We start from the raw sequence: 23,305 nt of genomic DNA, 5'->3' as shown, positions 1-23,305 counted from the left end.
TTGAAGGAGATGGTTTGAGTTGGGGTGCTATATTAAATAGGGTAGTCAAAGAAGACGTCTCAATGTCAAGAGGCATTTGAGCAGATTTGGAAAGCGTGAGGGATGAAGCATGCAAATACTAGCAAACAATATTACTAACATCGCTAAGATGAGACTACTTAGCAAACACATGCAGCAAATATGGGAGTGTAATGGAGCTGGGAGGGGGAGAGAGAGAAAAACAGGAGATGAGGCAAGAAGGGTAGCTGGGAGCCAGTACACCTGGTCATCAAAGCCATGGGAAGTGTTTGAACTTCACTCTGAATTGGACAGTAAGCCATCAGACTGTCAGTCCTGCCGTCTTCTAGGTGCTCAGAGATGAGCAGCTACTAGGCTAATATACCCCCCATATACTATATGGTCCATATACTCCCCACCCCCTGCTCTATCCTAATGGGGAATTTGAATCTTAGAAGCATGATTGGAAGACTGAAAATCCATGGCAGGCTTTCTTGTTCCCTGGACCCCACCTAGCACTCCCCTAGTACTTGTCCAATCCCTCAGTCTACCATTTGTTCTGTGAGCTTTTCAAAGTTCTTCTAACAGATTCCATTTTCCATTTTGTATACAGAGAGACTCCCTTGAGTTAGGTCTGGCTAGATGGCAGCCAAGTGACGGAATTCTAGGCAATGGAAAGTGAACACTAGTAACATATGCCATTCCTAGGTAGGGCTCATTAAAACCTCCCACATGTGACCCTCTGTAGTTTTTCCCATGTGCAGCTTGAAGCACGGCAACCTTAAATGTCACATAATAAAAAGGGCAAAGCCACAACAAGTAAGATGCCTCAGTCCCTGAGTCACTACTTGGAGGAGAGCTGCCCAACCAGAAATACCTGCATTGGACTTTCAAGCAAGCTTAGGAGAAACTTTTATTATGACGAGTCACTGAGATTTGGTTTGTTACAGCAGCTAGTGTTATCTAATACAAACCTTAACTACATCTCTCAGTCACCATGGAGCACCAACATTGAACATTGGTACTACTTGGCATAGAAAACACTTCTTTTGTTATATATGTATACATATCTATGTATGTATGTGTGTGTGTGTGTATAAAATTTTAATTTTGATTATACAAGTAAATGAAAACATTCTTGTAAAAAATTACTCTAACATTGGTAAGCAAAGTCTCTCTTAACTACCACAACCCCGATTCAGTCTCATAATCAGAGATAACCGTTAATCAATAATATTCTACAAATGAAAAAAAAATTGAGCCTGGCAAAATAAATAATAGAAATTGTTTTAAATTCTAATAAGTACTCATAATGTGGAAAATCATGGGAATACTAAGAGGAATAACACAGTGCCTGCCTTCTAGGAACATCAACCCTAGCATGTTGATAAATCGACAGAGATCATTAAAATACAGTTGACACATGTGATAACAGAAAGACTGTGCAAAAGGCATCTGACATGGATGAATAGAGAAGGACATTTTTTTAACTTGGGAGCAGATTGGGGCAGGCTGTGTGAATATATGTGAGAGGCAGGGTCTGAAATATAATCACAGAATATGAAAAGCTGATATAAAGTTTTGCAAAATTAAAATGAGTTTCCCAGGAGGACCGGGTTAGAAACGATTGAGGGCAATTCAAGTAAAAGGAACAAGTACAAAAGGAGGAAGGTGTGAAACCATAGGGTCTGACTGGGTGTGCATAAGTCTAATTTTGAAAACTCAAAGATCCAGTGGCACATATTATTTCAATGCTTCCAAATGATATTGCAACCTCCAAGCAGGTTGGAAGATACTCATCACTCAGCGCTTAAACAGTCTTCATTATTAGTAAATGATGAACTACACATACACTTGAGATAACTTGGGTTACTCAGTGCCTGCAATATGTGCTTGACCTTTCACCAGGATTACATGAAGAACTGATTCATCTGAAAGTGCAAGGTTTCAAAATAGTGACTATCTTTCATCTTTCTGACTCCCACCCCTCCCCAACCAAAATATTACATGTGGGTTACATGCATAAACTTCTTCATTTACTTCAAGTAGGAAACGTCTACCCAGTAGTGGGTAAAGGTGTTACATGACCCTTCAGGATTCTGGAATTCTAGGAGCCATTTATCTCCCCAACATGAAAAGAGTACTTTAGGTTTTGGGATGAGCAATCAATTTATAAATACTTAGGGGGTAACTATCTATTCAGGGCCTGGCCATGAGTTAGGAGCTATGATTCAATTAAGTAAACTATAGGCAAATGTCTGAATCCACCAGAGAGAAGTATAAAAACTCAACCATTAAATTCTCCACTATTATAAAAAACTAAGGGCAGAAAGGTGCCAAGCCTAGAGAAGCAAAATAAATGAACTATGGTGTGATAGGGCTGGTTCATAGCTTAGTGACTACTTCAAACCAAAGTGTGGGCAAATCAGTTATTTGTGGCCTTGGGAGCTCCTCGGTGGTGGCACCATTGACATTTGGGGCTACGTAAATTTTTTGTCAAGGAGGGAGGAGCTGTCCTGCGTGCTAAGGGTGTTCAGTAGTATCCCTGGCCTCTTTCCACCAGATGCTAACAGTACCTGGCCCCCAAAACCAAAAATATCTTCAGAATTATATTAGTTGAGAACCACTGGTATAGGCAGACCCAAGACTGAGGGGAAAAAACAATCAACCATAGGCAACATTAACCTTGGCTGAGCATGCAAATGAAAAACCAAGGAGGATAAGAACATTTGTGCTCTGGGATTCCCAGCTGAGGAGTTACACACAGGCTTAGCTCTTTAGCACTGGAATTCCTCAACAGCTACTGAGTATTAGCGCAGAAGGAAAACTGTGCCCCACCAGCCACTGCTGTCAAATTCCTGTGAGGGTTGAGGGGTGGTTACCAAGAGACAGAGCACTTCATCTGAATAGAATGTGTCAGGCTGGGATCTTTTTAAAATAAATCAGTGAGTCAGGATAGACTTCTCCCCTGCTGTTCCACTTTTTTTTTTTTTCTTTTACTACAATTATAACTCCATAAAAGCATGGAGGATGAGGACTAATTGGTCCAAAAAGTAGGAAAAATTGGATTGGTTTTCCTCATTTCCTTAGTGTCCCTCCAGCGATTTTTCTTAGGTCTGCAATAAAGAAAGAGGCCTTATATTGTGGTCTCGAAAATTACAATAATACACTTAAAGATAAAACCCAGCTCCTCTATTAGATGAAATGAGGGTTTGTCCATATGCCTAGTATAGTATATGGCAACATTTTTCTTTTTTCTGTCATTTTTTTAAAGGGGGAAAAAAAATAAAACACACTGAGACCTCACTCCGGCAGATGCTGCCAAGCTGAACAGGGATGGGTGAAAAGCTTCCCAACCCTGGAGGTTCCAGAGCAGGGACCTTCCACCTGGACCAGCAGAGAGGCTTGGGGGACAGTGGGTTGGCTCTCCTGGGCCTGTTTGAATTAACCTCACGAGACACCACTGGCAGCACAATGAGGGCACCCTCAACCTAGCTGATGGTCCCCTCATCAAGTCCAAACACTGTTGCTGGAAAAAAACAAGAAGCATTTCACCTACAACATAATGCAGATAGTAAAAGCAACATCATCAAGGAAGTTTCTCAAATTCCAGAGAGAAAAAGAAACAAAAAGATGAAATAAAATTTCCATTAATATACTAGGAATAATTTGCCAGTAGCTTGCTCTAGTCTTTTTGTTTCTTTTTTTATTATCTTTTTTATTTTCTATTTAAAACTTTTGTTTTAAATGTTTATTTATTTTTGAGAGAGAGAGAGAGACAGAGCATGAGCGGGGGAGGGGCAGAGAGAGAGGGAGACACAGAATCTGAAGCAGGCTCCAGGCTCTGTGCTCTTAGCACAGAGCCTGATGCGGGGCTCAAACTCACAGACCATGAGATCATGACCTGAGCCCCAGTCAGATGCTCAACTGACTGAGCCACCCAGGCACCCCTCGTCTTTTTTTTCTGACTGTAGAATCTCAAAATTGGAAATCAGCAAAAATAGATTCAATCACTTAATTTGCTTTTATGGGAGATATATGGATATGTTGGGATAAATAGGATTAACGTAAAACTCTGCACCCCACAAATCATATATATAAGACTTTAAAGCACTTAAACATCTTTAGTAGTTCTAAAAATTAAAATGAATCTCCCATAACATTCTCTTATTCATCACCCACAAAGGAGAAAGAAAAATCCAGTGGAGAAAAAAAAAAGATCTTAGTAAAATGTTTTAAAAAGCATAATATAGGCAACATTTGCTAATACTTTTCTCCCTATTCTTCATTTGAATTCAGGTAAAAAGGCAAGGTTTTGATGCTCTGTCTTTAAAAATAAAAAATTTTCCTAATTGCCAAATATAATTCACTGTAGAAAATGTGGGAAAACAGAAAAGCACAAAAGAAAATGAAAATAATCAATAATCTCAACACTCAAAGACGACTACTTCTAATATACTGGTGTATTTCTTTTATTCTTCTTCTATCCTGAGATGTCTTTCTGTTTGTTTGTTTGTTTGTTTGTTTGTTTTACACAAATGGTAGGCTTTGTAATGTGCTTTTTAAGTTTAAAAATGTACTCTGAACATTCTCCCATGCTATATTCTATTCCAACAGCTATTCTCAATGTTTTTGGTCTCAAAACCACTTTATGCTTTTAAAAATTATCAAGAACTTCAAAAAGCTTTTGTTTATGTGGACTGTATTTTTGATAATTATAATATTAGCAATTAACAAAAATTATTTTTTTAATTCATTTTAAGATCAAATAACTCTGGGGTGCCTTGGTGGTTCAGTCAGTAGAGCATCCAACTCTTGATTTCTGCTCAGGTCATGATCCCAGGGTTGTGGGATCAAGCCCTGTGTCAGACTCTGTGCTGATCGTAGAGCCTGATTAAGATTCTCTCTCTCTCCCACTGCCCCTCTCCCCTGCTTGCACTCTCTCTCTCTCTCTAAAATTAAAATTAATTAATTAATTAAGGTAACTCTTACATGTCAACATCAGTAACATATTTTACAAAAAAAAATTCTATTTTTCAATGTAAACAAAAATATTTAGTGATAAAAGTGACATTATTTTAGATTTTTGCAAAACCTTTTTTTAAAGTTTATTTTTTTTATTAAATTTTTTTTTTAACGTTTATTTATTTTTGAGACAGAGAGAGACAGAGCATGAACGGGGGAGGGGCAGAGAGAGAGGGAGACACAGAATCTGAAGCAGGCTCCAGGCTCTGAGCCATCAGCCCAGAGCCCGACGCGGGGCTCAAACTCGCGGACCGCGAGATCGTGACCTGAGCTGAAGTCGGACACTTAACGACTGAGCCACCCAGGGGCCCCTAAAGTTTATTTATTTATTTTGAAAGAGAGAAAGAGGGAGAGAGACAGAGAATGAGTGGGGGAGGGGCAGAGAAAAAGGGAGGGAGGGAGAGAGAGAGAGAGACACAGAGAGAGAGAGAGAGAGAGAAAGGGAAATGCAAGCAGGCTCTGCGCTAGCAGCAGAAAGCCTAATTCAGGGTCTCGGGCTCAATCTCAGGAACCATGAGATCAAGAGTCAGAAGCTTAACCAACTGAGCCATCCAGGTGCCCCAGATTTTTGCAAATATTTTTAATGTTTGGCTTAACAGAAGACAGCTGAATTCTCTTATCTGCTTCTGCATGCAAAATGTAGATATGTTCTGTTAGCAGAAGTATATGAGAAGGAGAACCTAGTGGGTTCAGTAAGTAGAGAGTGCAACTCTTAATCTCAGAGTGTGAGTTCAAGCCCACATTGGGCATGAAGCCTACTTAAAAAAAAAAAAGAAAAAAAAAAAAGAAATATATGAAGAAAATCTAGCCTCACACAGATAAGTAGTGGAAAAAGGAGTAATTCTCAGATTATTGTGGGTATTTTTCTTTAAACCACACCCAAACTTGACAAGTGGTAGTGTTTTAAAGATTAGTTACAATGTGGATTCTAATAAAATTGCCAATGAACTTTTCATACTCTACACTTTAATGAGAGAATGGAAGTGAAAAATGCAAATGTCTTCGTATTATAATGAAAACAGTTTTGATCTTGAGAACACCCTGTGAGATCAAACTTTCAAAGCTACTACTGGTCTATAGCTTTAATGGTTAACATGGCATTCTATCACAGGATATAACACTTTACCCCATACCCTATTGTCAAACAGATTATTTCTAAGTTTTTGCTATTATAAAAAAAAAAAAAAAAATGATGGGCACCTGGGTGGCTCAGTCAGTTAAGCATCTGACTTCGGCTCAGGTCATGATCTTGCGGTTTGTAAGTTTGAGCCCCACATTGGGCTCTGTGCCGACAGCTCAGAGCCTGAGTCTGCTTCGGATTCTGTGTCTCCTCCTCTCTCTGCCCCTCCAGTGCCCATTCTCTGTCTCTCTCTGTCTCTCAATAATAAATAAACATTAAAAAAATTATAAAAATAAAATGTTGGGGTGCCTGGGTGGCTCAGTCAGTTAAGCATCCACTCTTGGTTTTGGCTCAGGTCATGATCTAACAGTTCATGGGTTCAAGCCCCACATTGGGCTCTGGGCTGATAGCACAGAGTCTGCTTGGGATTCTCTCTCTCCCTCTCTCTCTGCCTCTCCCCAGCTCATGCTCTGTCTCTCTCAAAATAAATAACTTTAAAATTTTTTTAAATGCTATGACAACATCCTCAAATATATCTCTTTCTGCACACTTGTTTTCTTAGAATAACACCTTAGGAAGTAGAATTTGAGGGTCAAACTTAGTTTTTCAGGATTTTTATACATATTGCCAATTTTCCCTCCAGAAAGGTTTATCCCTGCTGTGTTCCTATCAGCAGCCTGTACAAGAGCCTTGTGTCCTTACCCACACTTATCAACACAGTGTACCATGTGAGCCCTGTCTTGAGAGTTGTTTTTAGAAAATCAAAATGTGACTGAGCTAGTTGTTAGTGAGCTCACTCTCTCAGATGAAATACAGTACTTGAGATTTATTGGAATTCTCTGCTCACAGAGTACTTCTCTGATAATTCGACCACAGTGTTTACTTACTGCTATTTAGCATTATTACAATTAGTATTTACTATGCATCTTCTATTTGACATTAAGTTTCTTCAAACACAAACTAAGTCTCATTACCTTAGTATATACCACAGCGTTGAGTCAATGCGATACAGACAGATGGGGTAATGGTAGAAATAACATTTTTTTACCCCAGAGAGATCTGCATTTAAATCCTGGCTTCATCACTTACTAGCTGTATGAGTTTGGGCAAATTACTTCTTCTACCTTTCCTAAGCTTGAAGGTCATCATCAGTTAACATGGAAATTAATAATGTATTTCCTAAGGCAGCTGCATTGCACTATGTGTAAAATGCCTTGTACAATACTTAGCAATTAACAAGTGTTCCATATGTTCATTCTCTGCCTTTTCCTTTCTGATGTTGAATTAACCTGTAAAGTCCAGACTTTAAGGATCTACAAATCCACTTTGATTGATTCATAACACTACAAATAGTAAAGAGAGAAGGCATCTCTCTAACAATGATTATCTCTGTAAAGTGTAACGAAGCAAAATTGATGAGTTTTCTGGTTATTGTTCCCTGCATTGCTCAATCGTTACTTATGCTCTCAGTCAACATCTACGAGTGTGTGCTATGTGTTCCAAAGAAAAATTACACACAGACCCTAAACAAAACAGAAATGAAGAATGAAATCCTTTTTAGAATGCCATGATCGTGTTGAAACCTAAATTGAGAGAAAAGCCATTCACCAAACTGTGCTGACGGAGCTGTTCCAACTGTACATCCCAGTGGCTGCAGGGACATCATCCCTGGCTCTATTCTGACTTGGAGCTCACAATTATTGCAGGGAGCTTTAGGACTAGTATATTTTAATGAAACCCTGAGATGTATTCAAATACTTTTCTAACAAGAAAGCTTTTGACATTTTCTGACCCCCTGAGGAAATGAGAAGGACACTAATGAGATAGGTGTAGTCCAGACTGAAGTTCACTGTCAGTTTTAAGTCAAAAAACAAAGCACCAGTCAAGGAGAGTTATTTGTACAACTGGGAGTACACCCAATTAAGGTGTAGGTGAGGAGTGGGCACTGGAGAGCAGCATTGCTAGACGGCAGCATGGTCCCATAAAACTGCTCGAGTCAAGGGGTCCTGACAGATCATACTGAAGGGAGGCAGGGGGAAGAATGGACACCCCTTAACACTCTACTCTGTTCTAGGAGCATGTGATATCCTGGTGCATTCATATTTTCACTTACTCCTCCCCCTACCCACAACTTTCAGAGTGTGAGGCTCAAAGAGGTCATGCAGCTCTAACCAGTATATACTGGAGAACTTCTGCTAAGGCTTTAACAACTGTCCAGGAGAGACTCAAAGACAGTCTGGGACTCTGACTCTTGAGGTCAATCTGAGATTGATCATGAATGTTTTGCTACCAGTGCCTGGATGGTATGTGCTAGAGTTGGTGTTAGGTCCATAACCCTGTGTTCAACAGAGTTAACATATTTGCAATAGGGAGGCATGTGAATGGGAAGGATGAGTTTCTCCAGGTCTGAAGCAGGCTTTTAAAATTTTGCTGGAGTAAGTTGTACTGATGAAGGTTGAATGGACTTCATGGTCAAATGGGTTTCAATACTGTAGCCATTGATGTCCAAAAGATTCCTGATTGGGGGAAATAAGCATTTCTGGAAAAGTGGGGCATGACTCCACCTTAAGGGGTTCTTTTGGCTAGCTCTGAGGAAGGGCACATATCTGCAAGAGGTCTGCAAGAGAAAAAAAATAGCTGCTAGAAATGTTAAGAAGAGATTAAAACACTCTTGTGCAAGGAACAAATTCTCTCAAGCTAGCTTTGAAAAAGCACTTAAATAGGACTTATCTGAAGGAAACAGATTTCTCATGGAATCCAAGGGCAGATGTATCCAGGCCTCACAGGGAAGAGGAAAGAGGAAATCCATCATGAATCTTGTCCCTCTGTCTCTCTCTCCTTTAGCATGGCTTCCTCAGTTTCTCTTGCACATGGCCCAACATGGTTGCTACCAAACGGTACCTTCAATCCCAGAGTCTACACGATTGTCTTGGAGTTCTTATGTTTCCTAACAGTTATTTCCCAAGGAGATTAAGACATAAACCAAAAACAAAAGCAGAGGATCCTGGCTTTCTGAAAAGGTGTTTTATTGCTTCTCCCTCTTTCAACACCTCTATATTCCAGGGAACACACGGAAAAGGTGGGGAAAGCAATACAATCTCACCTCTGGCAGATGGCATGACCTGCCTTGATGAAGGATGGAGGCCTTCCTGAGTGACAGGATAGATTCAGAGGGCTTTCACCCTCTTACACCTAGGTAGACAATAGGTGTGCTTGCAGAATTCTGAGACTGAAACATTCCCTGTTTGGGCTCTATTTTGAGTGGACTGTTCCAAGGTTTTAGAAACCCACTTGGGTGATCCTACACTCAGAGTTCTACCCTTCCCATCTATATGGGATCTCCTCCCCACTCATCTTCTATACTCTGGGCTCCCTACCTTGACGGATAGGTTTTACTTAGTTCTAAATCGCATTTTTTTTTCTGGATACCAACTCAGACCCCAAGTTATGCTCAGCAATTTCAGCTAATTTCTTCTTGGGCAGTTTATAGAAATAAATTTAGAATTTTTTTGACTAATAGGAAAATTAGCTACCAATTTTTTAAAAACATAAAAGCCAAGATATTATTAAAAAGATCAAAATAAAGTGGAATAGATCTCCAAAAAGTTGAGACCTGAACCCCAACCTTTTGTTTCTAAAACTAGCTAAGTAGAATCAGTGTCTCCATTTCCAAGTAACCATTGGTCGGGGTCATAGTAGCCCACCTTGTGAGTTGAAGCATAATTCCCCAAAGGAGAACTGACCTAGGTATATAGACTAAAAGAATTAAAAGGCAATTAACTTTCTAATAATGGCAAACAGATAATTAATGGCAACAGATAGATTTCAATAGAGCTTTGAAACCCCAAAGCAGAGATACCAAGATGTGCAAGACAGGTTACAAGGCCTAAACTAAAGACTTGTTACTATCATAAAATGGAAAGTCAAAGCTAGAATAAACAGTGATAGAGTCAACTGATATTTAATGGGAAAGGGTACTTCATCCTCATATGGTTGTACTCGGTCATTGCTCTGTGTTGTATTTCCAAATAAATTCCTATTTATTATTATTTACTAATTATTATTTATTATTATTCCTATTATATTAACTATTTGATCTGTTTCACTGTTTAAATAAAGCATTGTCCATCCATAGAAAAAGTAAAATCTCACACATCATGTATTCAACATCCTGAGGATCAGGTAACAAAACCTGAAGAAATCTTAGTCCAGTGTCTCATGCTGTTCCAGTACACATCTGACTTCCTTTGGACTGTCTAGCATCTGACCTCTCTTCCCATTTGGTGAATTCACCTTGTGGGTCCTAAAGGTGACAATGCCAGATATTCTCCCCATGATGATCTTCACACCCATTCCAGACCGACTTGAGAGCCACTGATGAATGAAATAAATGGTAGAGATCGTCATTTTCTCTGGGGGTAGCAGTTGTTGCAATCCTGAGTTACTGGTATGAAAGTGGCAACAGTACAAATTGTGACATCTAGTGCCCAGTAATAATGGCAACCATTTCCTTACCCAAGAACTTTAAAAAAACAAACCAATTTATTGAGATATAATTCATATACAAGTCACCCACCTAAAGCGTACAATTCATTGGCTTTTAGTATATTCATAGGGTTGTGCAAACCTCGCCACAATCAATTTTAGAACATTCTCATCAGCCCAAAAATATATCCCACACTCTTAAGCATCATCCCCCAATCTTTTCCCCATCTCTCTCCCAGCTCTAGGCAACCATTAATATCCTTTTCATCTCCACAGATTTGTCTCTTCTTGACATTTCATAAACGTGGAAGTATACAGTATGCGGTCCTTTATGTCTGTCTTCTTTCCCTAAGCATACTGTTTTCAAGGTTCATCCATCTTGTAACACAAATCAATACTTCATTCCTTTTTATGGCCAAATAATATCCCATGTATGAATATATCATACTTTCTTTATCCATTCATTGTTGATGGACATTTCAGTCATTTCCACTTTTGGGCTCTTATGAATAGAGCTGCTATGAACACTTGTGAACAAGTTTTTATGTGGATGTATCTGTTCATTTCTCTTGGGTATATACCTAGGAGTGGAATTGCTGGGTCATATGGTAACTCTATGTTTAACAGAGTTAGAGGAACTACCAGATTGTCTTCCAAAGCAGTTGCATCATTTTACGCTGCCACCAGCAGTGTATGAGGATTCTGATTTTCCCATATCTTCACCAACACTTGTTATTGTCTTTTTGGTTAGAGTTACTTTAGTAGGTATGAAGTGGTATCTTGTGGTTTTCATTTGCACTTCCCTGATGGCTAATGATATTGAACACTTTTTTCATGGGCTCATTGGACATTTGAATATCTTCTTTGGAGAAGTGTCTATTCAGATCCTTTGCCCATTTTAAAATTAAGCTATTTGTCTTTTTATAATTGAGTTGCATAGTTCAGACCAGTTTTGAAGCATGGTTTTAAGGGTTGTTCCTGGCCATCTAAACTCTCTTTTCTGATTTTCTCAACTACCAATATCCAGCGAATAGGGTCACTTTCTGCTTCAATTGGTCACAGCTTGCTATGCAACTCCAAACCTAACTGACCCTGACTCTGGAACCCAAGGCAGTTCCCCTTACCTGGAGAAAATCACTTACATGAGAATTTCCTGGCAAATGGAAGGCTGTTCAGAGGGAATGTTGTTACTAAAGCCTGGGTTTCTGAATTTGTGATTCTTAACTCTTAAGGTATGCAAACTCAGTCCAAGGGAACTTGTGGGATTGACAGGTGGAAACTCTGGCAGTTTGAGCAGCAGGTAAGAACTGGAGCAGAGAGAAATGGAAAGAAAACTCTAAGAAATGGTTGCCACTTCTTGCCATTTTCTTCTAAGATTAAGTAGACCATTGATTCTCCTAAGTTATTCAGATCGTAAGGCCCCAGTTTTTGGTGCAGGCACACACCTCTCTGCCTTGGTCCTGCAGCCACAGAGGCTGTGTTACCCTGCATCTCCTGCCAACTAGGTCAGTATCTGGGGATTTTCTTCCAAAGTATGTAAATGGAGTAGGAATCCTATCAGTCAATTTAACTACACATTTTATTATCAGGTGATTTTGGTTCATATATCAGCACTGCCAACTTTGTGTATGTTGCCTTCCCACCCCTCTTTTTGTATCCTGGATTCTTGGAGTCAGGGAGTCAGAAGAATATCCCTCCCTCCCTGAGTAATGAGTGATCTGAGGCCGAGGTCTTGGAGAAAGTGGTTTTCTGCAGTGTCCTGGGTAATCTCCTTAACTCACTACTCTGAGCAGGACCGAGGAAGCATAATTGTCACTTCGGTGGGCCTTTGGTGCCCTCTTACTCCTAAGAACCCACCTTTCCCTTTCTGGTGCCCTCTTCTTCCCAGGAAAGTGTTGTAAGGTCCTGTATTTGAAGGGATTTGTTCAAAAGGGAATCCAATCTAAAACAGATGCTGAAAGGTTTCAACTTTTAACCTTCTCACAGGTGGTAGCATTTCTGTCCTTAATCTATCTCTGTTGACCTGCATTTTTGCCAAATTCAAAGACCACTTGTCACCTCTCATGTTCCATGCCCTTGTCTTGGCACCCAGGAACAAGATGATTTTTTTTTTTATTAAATGATTTTTTAAATTATTTTTTTAACGTTTATTTATTATTGAAAGACAGAGAGAGAGCGTGAGCAGGGGAGGGGCAGAGAGAGAGGGAGACACAGAATCTGAAGCAGGCTCCAGGCTCTGAGCTGTCAGCACAGAGCCCGATGCGGGACTCGAACTCACAAACCGCGCGATCATGACCTGAGCCCAAGTGGGACACTTAACTGACGGAGCCACCCAGGTGCCCCTCCAATACAAATTCTTTTAAACAAAGGTATTACAGTAATTATCTATTAAACATTTATCACATGATCCCATAGAGCATGTAGAGAAGTTATTTTGGTGTTGCTATGTTTGACCTTATGAAAATTCAATCACACTAGATTGCCTAATGTCTATTTTTAAACATAAGATCTACTTCCCCTATCACTAGGAAACTTAATATGCTAAGGGGCTGGTCAGGATTAGCTATTATGCAGATTTTCTGGGTCTTTTATGCTTTGCTTTTAAAGGTAGAAGTAAATTAAAATAGTTATTTTTAAAAAACTAATTTATACTCAAATAAAAAAGAAATTAGCTAATAAAGACCAGATATGTGTCCACTGTGTATACAGACATACATCTTGAGGTGAGCACTGAACTCATGAGAACCATTAGGCTAGGGTTAGAACCCTAGCACACTTACGAGCTGTCTGACATTAGATAAATTACTCAGTATTGCTAAGCCTCCATTTTCTCTTTCATAAACGGAGATGAAAACAATGCCTATATCACAGAGTTATTGAGAAAATAACTCAAAATAACACGTGACAGTGCAAGGGATAGACCAACTGTTCCTTGAGTCAATACTGGTTTCGCTTCCCTTCTCTGGGTCTCTGTTCACTCATCAGAAACATAAGTCAGGGAAATGAAGCTAAGGCCCCATCAAGGTTAAGTGCCATCAGCAGCCAGGCTTTCCTGCCAGCCTTGGGCCACAGGACACTGAAATCTTTTTCTGTAGGCAGAAAGAGAAGTGCTAGCAAGGTGGATCCAGAGACTGACACAAAGACTCTGAGACTTGATGGGCTGGCGTACTAGCAGAACCCCAGCTAGCAGCCGCAGCTCCCCAGGCCCAATTCATTTCACGAAAGCATTCGATTCAACTAATTACAGGTGAGGTTGCTTGTTTACTGGCTGCCCTCTCCAGAGACTAAACTCTAAAGATAAGGAATTGTGTTTTGTTCACTCATTCTAAGTAGGTCCTCAATAATTTTCTGTTGAATGAATGAGCCTCTTTTCTTATAGTACGGACATTCCTGAAAGTGAAGGTGTCATGAGCTTAGCTAAGCTACTCCATGGTATTGGGGCCTCGGCATCCATTTTGTTTGGTCAAGTGGCTGCCCTGCGGGAGCCTTAAGCTGACCAGCCTCCCTCATGCAAGCACATATCTTAGGTAACAGTCTGAAGAGTCACGTGCCATTGGAAGTTCCTGATATGACTTCCCCGACAGTTCTTGTGATCAACAGTCTCCCCCACCTTCAGTGCCTCCCCTAGATAAGACCGCAGTGGAACTTCCCAAAACCCCACTAATTTTAGTTCAAATTGACTGATCTAGTCATAGCCCAGGAAACCCAGAGCCCTCCACTCATCCTAATAAAGGCATGTGTCCTGGGTCTTGACTTTCTCTCTGCTTCACTCTGCCTTCACCTCCCCTGTGGCTATGAACTTCCTCCAGGGCTTGTCAGTAATAAAGATCCCTACTGCAATTTCTTTTGTGGTCTTTTGTCAAACTATGGCTCACCATCTGGCACCACCTATGGCGCCACTTGACAAATGTTAATTTAACAAAGTCATAACAGGACGAAATTAATCTTATTTACAAATCAACAATTTTAAGTGCCCTAGTGAATTCAGCCGTTAAGAGGAAATTTGTGGTGAATGTAAATGTGTTTAGCATGTGAATTTATTTTTAAAAAGAAGCATATGCAAACTAAGAAAACATAGTAATGGCTCAATGAGAAGGCTCTGAGCTGTTCAATTTGGAAGACAACAGTAGCATCATTTAATCTTCCCACATATCTTGGACTTTATCAGATTAGGATGTGGAATTTTGGAACTGAATACACTCCAGTTGCCTTAACAGAGGACTTTTCTCTGGGCAAAAAGCAAAGCCTATTCTTATCCTCCCATCTATGATCTGGCTGGAGGGTCAGCCTAGGGGAGGCTTTCCAACAAGTCACGGAAGGTGGGAATGATGACTGCAGACATCCTAATTGAACAATCCCTCATACTTATCACTGTCCCCTCCAAGCTACTGTGTTTCCAGAGTCACTGGATATTGTCAGTTCCTGGTAAATGAATGGTACCACAATTCTACCTAACCTAACAGGTTCAACATCCCAACTAAATTTGCTTCTCATGGGAGTCTGATGACTTGACATTCACTTGCTTATTCATTCATTCAGTTATTCATGCCACTCACTCATTCATTCAACAAATATCCTCAGTCTTGGAAATGCTGAGTGCTTCTGGGTGGGTGAGAAAAAGAAAGCTTAGGCAGAGGAGCAATTAGCAGCACGAGAGCTGGAACTAGGGTCTAAGGCAATATCTAACCGCATATTGTACTTGAAATATCTTTTTGCCCAGCTGTGGCGTTACCTCTGCAAAACCTTTTAAGTCTCATTTTAAGAAGAATATATGTCTTTTCTCTATTCCTTTGTTAATATCCTTAGTGTACTGCTTATGACATTATGACATTATGTTGGAGCTAACTGCTTCCCTGTGCCAGACTGTGAGCTCCTTGAGAGAAAGAACTGTGCCATGCAATCACCTTTATGTTCCTAGTGTCTAAGGTTGTATACACATATGCAACTTTAGTGGCAGTTCTGTGGATTCCAGGGAAGCTAATGGATGTCCAGGTATTATCAGGCCTGCACTAACAAGCAGCTACTAACCACATGTGGTTACTGAGTACTTGAAATGTAGCTGGGGGGGGGGGGGGGGGAAAAATTGAGACGCATTGTGAAAGTAAAATACACATCAAATCTAAAGGCTTATCATAAAAACATGTAAAATATACCAGTAATAATGTTATATTGATGACATGTTGAAATGATAATAACTTGTATATTGGGTTGAATAAAATAAATTAAAATTAATTTCACCTGTTTCTTTTGACTTTAAGGTGGCTATTAGAAAATTTTAAATTACATATGTGGCTCACATTATATGTCTACTGGAGAATGCTGGACTAAGCCAAATATTACTATTTCAGGTACAGACCACATCCCGTCTCTTATACCTGATTCTCTAAGTTTTCTTGGTTGGAAGGGGAATTTGGCTATATTGTCTGAACTGAGTCAAGGTTTTCACTAAGCCCAGGTTCAGAATACCCAGGAAATGGATACATTTCTTTTGTTTTTGTAAAATTCTACAGTCAATATGTCATACACATTAGTAGGTTTGCTGTTTAAAAAAAAACAACAACAACAACTCTTGCTGTATTCCTTATATTGAGTCAAAGTCTAACCAAGGGCATGTAATGCTCATGCAGCCAACACTTAAATAGCTCTTCAGTTTCTGGCTCCAAGCGCCTGTTTTATCCTCTCTCCTCCCTCCGTCTCTGGCATCCTGAGCAGTCACCCCTCCCCTCGCAGCTCTTTCCACTGACCTCAAAAGAGGGCTGGCTCAAATGACACACTTGTCAAAACACCTGGGTAAGCACAGCAGTGGGAGCCATCATATAAATAGATACATGGAAACAGAGTGCTCCGTACTGATAACAAAAACCACTTACAAACTCCCTTCACCTTCCAAAAGTTTTGTTTCTTACAATGATTACTTAAATGTAAATGTCACTAATAATTTTAATTCTATCAGCTTACACAGACCTATTTTTATACAGACACTGGCAAAACTGCAATTCAAGAGGATTTTTAGGTTTTGGGTACTGCTGGGGCAAAAATCCTTTGTGCTTAAACAGAGAAATTAAAACTGAACAACAGAAAATGATCCAAAGCAAAAATACTGAAAAATTTCTAAGTGATCTGTCAGAAAGACTAAAAGAGTCCAGCTTCACTGCTCTGCAGTCAGAAAAAATGCAGAAATAATGAGTGCACATTTACATATTTCCCACCATACAGGACACCGTGAATTTGAAACATTTAGCACAGTGTTTGGCATATAGTCGATGTCCAATAAATATCAATGAGTATATGAATGTCTGGGCCCTTACTATTTAATGGAATACCGTAACCACCATGTTTTTCTTGTTTGTTTGTTTTAAACCTTGAGTGATTTGGTAGACTGAATCCAGCTTCCTTTTTCACTCAGAATAAAATGTGAAGTCCTTACTATGGCCTGCAAAATGCTACCTGATCTGCAACCCAACTACCTCTCAGACTCCCTCTCTGCTCCAGCAACCCAACCTCCTTGTGTCCTCAAATAAGCCACACATATTCCTGCCTCAGAGCCCTGACACCAGCTCTTCCCTTTGCCTAGAACCCTCATTCCTTCAGTCTCCGCTCAAATGTCACCTTATCGGGAAAGCCTTCCTCACCACCTTCTCCAAAGCAGCGAAACCCTTATCCTGCTACACGTATTCTCATACCACTTGTTGCCACCTGACATATTTCATATTTGTTTATTTGTCTCCCCAGACTGGAAAGTCACTCTCAGGAAGACAGAAACTTTGTTCATTTTGTCCACTGCTATATCCTTTGTGCCTAGAAAGTGTCCGGCACATAATAATCAATCAATCAATCAATAAACATTTGTTGAAAGAATAAACTAATGAACATTAGATTGGAGCTCAGACACCTGGATTAAGTCCCAACTCTACCACTAAAAAGCTGTGTGACTTTGAACAAATGTTCCTGACACTCAGTTTCTGAATCTGCAAAAGGATTCTCTGGGAACAGAAATTTCTAAAGCTTCTCCCAGCTCTGAAATCCTGTAGGTTTTATAGAGATGCTTTTCACATATAACTTTGGTATGAAGTTTTAGCAACACAAAAATATTTTTTTGATATCCACAAATTATTAGCTTTCTAGGCACTTTTAGCATTGAATACCCTGCTCCAAAGCCCCTTATGAAGCCTTCTCCAATCCTTCCAGGCAGGATGGATTCCAGGACTTTCTCCCTACTTTGAGGTACTTCATAAGGACCTTTTTTCCCCCTTAAATCACTTATAAAGTTAGTGACATAATTATGTTTTTCTGTTTCTCCAAGTAGAATATGAATACCATGGGACAGTAATGGATTCTTAGTAATTTTTGTATCTCTAGCACCTTGCATGGTCCATGGCAATCAGTAGGCATTCCATGAATGTTTAGTGAATGAATACAGGAAAATGTCAAAGTGGAACAGGATCATTACTCATTGAAAACTGAGACCATTATGCTCCCCTCATTGATGAAGGTGGGCAGAAGAAATAGCTTTGCGGCCAATAGTGACTCATCTGATGGCCAATGATGATTCATCTGAAGGGAGATAAGAAACTAAAATTTATTGGGAACCTACTAAAGGCAAGTACTCTTACATTCACATAGTTTATGACAACCTTATACATTATACATTCCTTATACATTAGGAACTATTACTACCATTTTACAGATGAGAAAACTGAGGCTAAGACAAAATAGGGAATCTGCTCATGACAGAATGGCTAACAGGATTCACACTCAGGCTTTTTCATGCCATATATCATATTCGTATCACTAAATGATACATCAGGAGGGTAGTTCTCTGATCCGATATAAGCACTGGTATGTGTAATGGTGAGCTTGTCTGCACTAGAAAAGCATTTTTATAATTAAAAGGGATTTTTTTCCCTTGATTCAGAAAGGTGACTATACAGAAAACTCCATATACCATTCCTGAAATGTTCTTTATTAACCTTTTATTATGTTTATTATGGTAACCTTTATTAACTTTTTAGGAAACTTTACTAACCTTTTAGGCCTATTCCCAATACATATTTTATTTTACAGTGAGATCATTCTAAATTTTACAGTGAACATTTTTTTCCTATTCAATATATACACTTTCCATATTTTAAGAAACCTATAATAAATAGCATTTTAATAATGGCTTAATAATAACACATAAAGTAGATGTAATAGTCATTCTGTTACTATTAGGCTATTTCCATTTATTTACTATTATGTGCCTCTTAATTAAAAAAAAAATCAGTTTGTAATCTAACTTCTGAGAAAGGTTCTGACCTCCAAGAAAATGCAAACAACTTTTTCATTCACGAAGGGGGAAAATTTCCACTATTATGCAAAAAGATGAGGTCTTTCCTTTTGCTCTATGAATTTTTCAAGGCAGAAGCTAGTTGGAGCCATTCCAGCCTCACCTACATAAAGGTCTGTCCTGCAAAGGAAGGCAGGTGGTGAAAGTCCAGCAGTGGCTTGGAGGAAACACCCAGGATAACATCCTGGTTCTTATAATGACTTGCCTTATACCCTCAGGAAATTATACAAAGCCTCAGTTTCCTCATCTATAAAAGGACAGTCATCTCATCGCGTTGCTGGGAGGGTTTAAAATGAGAAAACATACGTAAACACTTAGCACTAAGCCTGGCACAGAGCGAGTAGACCCTCTCATAACTGTAAATCTTTGGCAGAAGAGGCAAGAGGAAGGGGTGAAGAACAATGAGACATCATTCTTACCTCCCATCCTTTACAGAATATTCCAAGTCCTCACCTCTAGCCTCAGAAGAAAAAGAACTTTAGGCCATATTTGTAAACGTACACACAACAAAATGGTTTGATTTCTAACAATACTTGAAGATAGTAAAAAGTCCAGGACTCTCAGTTCCCCCAGGAGGTCCTGCCCACTGACACTTCTCTACCTTTAGCCTCCCTGCCATCTCCTTTCCCTTGGCCCTCACCATGATTCAATCTCTACACACCTTTCTTCCTCTTTGCTACTATCTCTCTGATTGGAGCCCTCCCGAAAACCAACTTTCCAATCTGCCAATCTGCTGTCAGTAACCTTCCCCTAACTCCAATGTGTTTCCAATCTTAGCTAAATCTTGCTCAGAATTACTGATTTCTTGTTACTCACGTTATCAAATCCAAAATGTAAAAGTGTGGTGGTTTACAAAGCCTCAGCGCCCAGCCACCTGCCCATTTCCTCCTGTTTCCCTCACTCTACTAATCCCGACGCTGGCCTTGGTGTCCACCTGACCACCTGCAGTCAGAGCAGGCCGAAACTTACTGCAGATAAATCCTATCTTTACCCAAAAATCCTATCTTTACCCGAAAAAGGCAAAGGAATCCCAGCGTGGTGTTTGGAATCATTGTCAGCTGCTCACATTGGAGTTTTCAAATTCTCTAGGTGGTAAATTCTGGTTGGGCTAAGATATAAGGATCCCCAATGCCACTTAGGGGAAAAGGTTCTAAAGGCTGAGATTGACAGATTTCCCTTCTCAGTATTGCCCGGGAATCACCGGTGCCTACTCCCTCCTCCATTTCCCGCAGGTGCCTTCTCTTCTGCCTCTCCTTTCTGCATCTTTTGCTTACTCTCTAAGGCCCAGGTCATGCCCACTTCCTCTCAAGGCAGTCACACATCTACATACGCTCCTCTGAGCTTCCACAGTATGCACGGTCTGTCCCCCCGGCCCCTCTCATTTCTTTAGCACATAGACTCATATTCCCCATATTGCTCCCTAATTTCTTCCATAAAGTCCTTGAGGGCAGGGACTGTGCCTGCTTTCCACTCGGCAATTGCTTGGTCAATATGTAACCTACATTCCAGTCTTCTTATCTGACTGACCATTCAGCTTAATCAGTGCTACTCTGTGGGCTACTTCAACTTCAGCTCTGTGGGCTTTGGTTGGACAGAACTTCTAACTTTGAGAGGGGCATTCTGAAATGTTGCACATCCATCTGTCACCTACAGAGCCTTTCTACTGATATTAATAGATTTCGGAAAGGACATGACTGACTGACAAAACAAAAAACCAAAACAAGCAAACAAAACACGACTCTCTCCCTGGTGATTTCTACTGTTCTCATTTTAGGACGTACATGAAGAGAGGGAGGGAGATGGAAGTAGAAGGAGACCCATATTTTTATACAATATTACCTAATTGCAATCACATTCATTGAAACGGTATTTGGAACCATAGTGGGGGGAAAGCACGATTTTAAGAAGAGGGGTTATTGAAAGTCAGGCTTCTTTCGTCCAAAGAATTTGTAAGCCTTTGTACCAAATTAAAGCCCTCTCATAGCGATCTGGTCCAGGGCTGGCTTCCAAGAGACCTCCGGTTATCTGAAGGTTCCAGAGCAGCCTTCTCCTCCTCCAACCCCACTCCGTACCCCCTTCTCTTCTAGCTCGGGCTTTCACGATTGTTCCTAAGCCTTGGGCCAAACATGAGCGTTTCAGCACATTCTGTGGTCAGGCAGGACCCTAAGTACATCCCCGGGAATAAACAAGAGCAGCAAGTCACAAGTTGCTGGGAGGGAGGGGGGAGTGAAGGAGGGAAGGGGGGCGGTCGTGAACTTTGCCGCTGCAGGCGGGCCTGTCACTCCAGCTGACAGCAAGCACCTTCACCTTCAAGTTCCTTACCACGGCAGCACGCCCTGAGACAAAGTGCTGAGCTCGGAGGAAACGAACTCTAGCGCAGAGAAAGAAAAGGGAAGCGTGCGGAGTCGGCCTGCGAAGCACCTGCCCTCGCGGCCGCACCTCCAGGCCCTCGGCCGGGTCCGCGCTCGGGCTGCGGCCTCAGGAGAGGGGCGCACGCTACCTGGCGTCCGGCTCCTCCTCCGACTCGGCGGCCGTCTCGTCCTCCTCGTCCTCCTCTTCCTCGTCGCTCTCCGGCCTTCGGGTCGCCTCCTCGTCCCCGTCGGAGCCGAAGGGGCTCTCCGCGGCGTGGTTGCTGTCGCTGCTCGCCATCGTGCCTCTGCCGGGCCGGAGCCGGAGCTGGAGCCGGAGCCGCCCGCGCGCGCCTGGTGTTCTCCCTCTGACTGCGCCTCTGGCCCCGGCCCGGCCCGGCCCTGCCCCGGCGCGCGGCTCGGGTTCCCGGCCCGGGGGGCGGGCTGGCCCCGCGACTTTAAATAGAAGGCGTCAAAGTTTCGCCATCGAGCTCCTGGGGCCCGGGCTCAGCTTCTCCTCTTCCCCCGCGTCTGCCAACTTGCCCCCGCCCCCCAGCCCTCCCCACCCGTTTAGGCGGATCCCAGGCGGCCCTTTGGGCCAGCAGCGATCATCACTCCGAGGGGGACAGGCTTCAGCTGCACCAGGTTGCTGAAAGGAGAAAAGGCACCCAGCCCCGCCTCTCTTTCCCCCAGTGTGGGTTTGGTAGGCCGTGCGTTTGGCACAGAACTTCTTGGTAAACCTTTCATCCCAACCAAATAACTACTCCTTCCTGAGCAGAGCCGTTGCTAGTTCAGGCACACTGCGAAGGGTCTAGCTTTCATTATCCCCTCACGATTCTGCGGTGGTACGTTTAACTGCAATGCTGGTTTTCTAGATCAGAAACCTGAGGCTCAGAAGAGCTTGGGAAGCTGGCTTGCTCAAGGTCTCCTGCCCAGTGTAAGTGATCCAGGGGGAAACAGCTAAGTCTGCCCTTTTCATAAGCCCAGTTTGAACCGTTGTTCTTTCAGTATTGGCTCCTTTTATGTTTGCATATGAATTGTGTATTCTTTTACCCCATGGCCCCTAGCCTGTTCAGTCGGGGACATTATCTCCCCTAATAACTTTGAAGAGAAATAATTTTCCCCACTTTGGTCAACGTCTAAGTTTTGTCTGAAACTCAACCCAAACGCCCTAGACCTTTGGCTGGATCATGTCATGCCCATGCTTAAAACTCAATGGCGTCCCTGTGCTCAAGGACGAAACCTCAAGCTCCTCGAGAAGATGAATGCTGGATAACAACAGCCCATATCTGTCTGGTTTCTTCTTTAGAAGTCACGATTCTCAACATTTATTAAGCCACACCACTGTACCCTTATTTACACAGTTCCTTCTGCCTGAAAGGTTCTTCCCACCTTTATATACCTGGTGACTTACCATTCAAGATCACTATCTTTCTCTGAAATGCTCAGGTTAAATTCAATCCTATATCCAAATCATGTGTCTGTTTCCCTCTGTACATTTTGTAAATTTGTTACTCATTTTTCCCCCACCATCCCCATCTCTTATGGACCCAGAAGGAAGCAAAATACTTAGCACATAGATGCTTAATGAATATCCCCTGAAGAGAACAGGACCAGACCTGCTCAGTACATAGAACAGGTAGAGAGATCTTTATAATACATATTCTTCTTTTCATGAGGATGATTTTATGGCTAAAATAGACATTTATTTTTAATTACCACAAATTCTGTTCACAGAGTTGTTAAATATGATGAACATAAGTTAGGTTGTATTCACCAGTTACACTAGATTATAGGTGTACATTAAGTCTGTGAGCAAAGAACTGCAGATAGTTCAGAATTATCAGCTGGTATGTGTGAGAAGGGAAGAGACAAGAGTCCAGTCTTCCAGGGTTCACTAAACCAGGTTTAACATCAGCAATAATTATCCTAACATGAGCCAGGCTTTTCCAACTAGTAATCCCAAATGACTGCTCACCTAGGACAAAAAGCATTCAATCA

General features: G+C 41.2%; 1 protein-coding gene across 1 annotated transcript in view; it reads right to left on the bottom strand.

The window, feature by feature from the left end:
- Positions 1 to 21,622, bottom strand: part of CMYA5 (cardiomyopathy associated 5) — a 91,686-nt gene extending 70,064 nt beyond the window's left edge. The window contains exon 1 of the mRNA XM_030323713.1: positions 21,457 to 21,622. Within this exon, the coding sequence (XP_030179573.1) occupies positions 21,457 to 21,605 (149 nt within the window). The 5' untranslated portion in view covers positions 21,606 to 21,622. The remainder of the gene's footprint in view (positions 1 to 21,456) is intronic.
- Positions 21,623 to 23,305: the final 1,683 nt, after the last annotated feature.

The sequence above is a fragment of the Lynx canadensis genome, chromosome A1 (genome assembly GCF_007474595.2).
Source record: "Lynx canadensis isolate LIC74 chromosome A1, mLynCan4.pri.v2, whole genome shotgun sequence".
NCBI classification, from domain to species: domain Eukaryota; kingdom Metazoa; phylum Chordata; class Mammalia; order Carnivora; family Felidae; genus Lynx; species Lynx canadensis.
The sequence above is the reverse complement of the archived record's forward strand: the minus strand, read 5'-3'. Positions and strand labels throughout refer to the sequence as shown.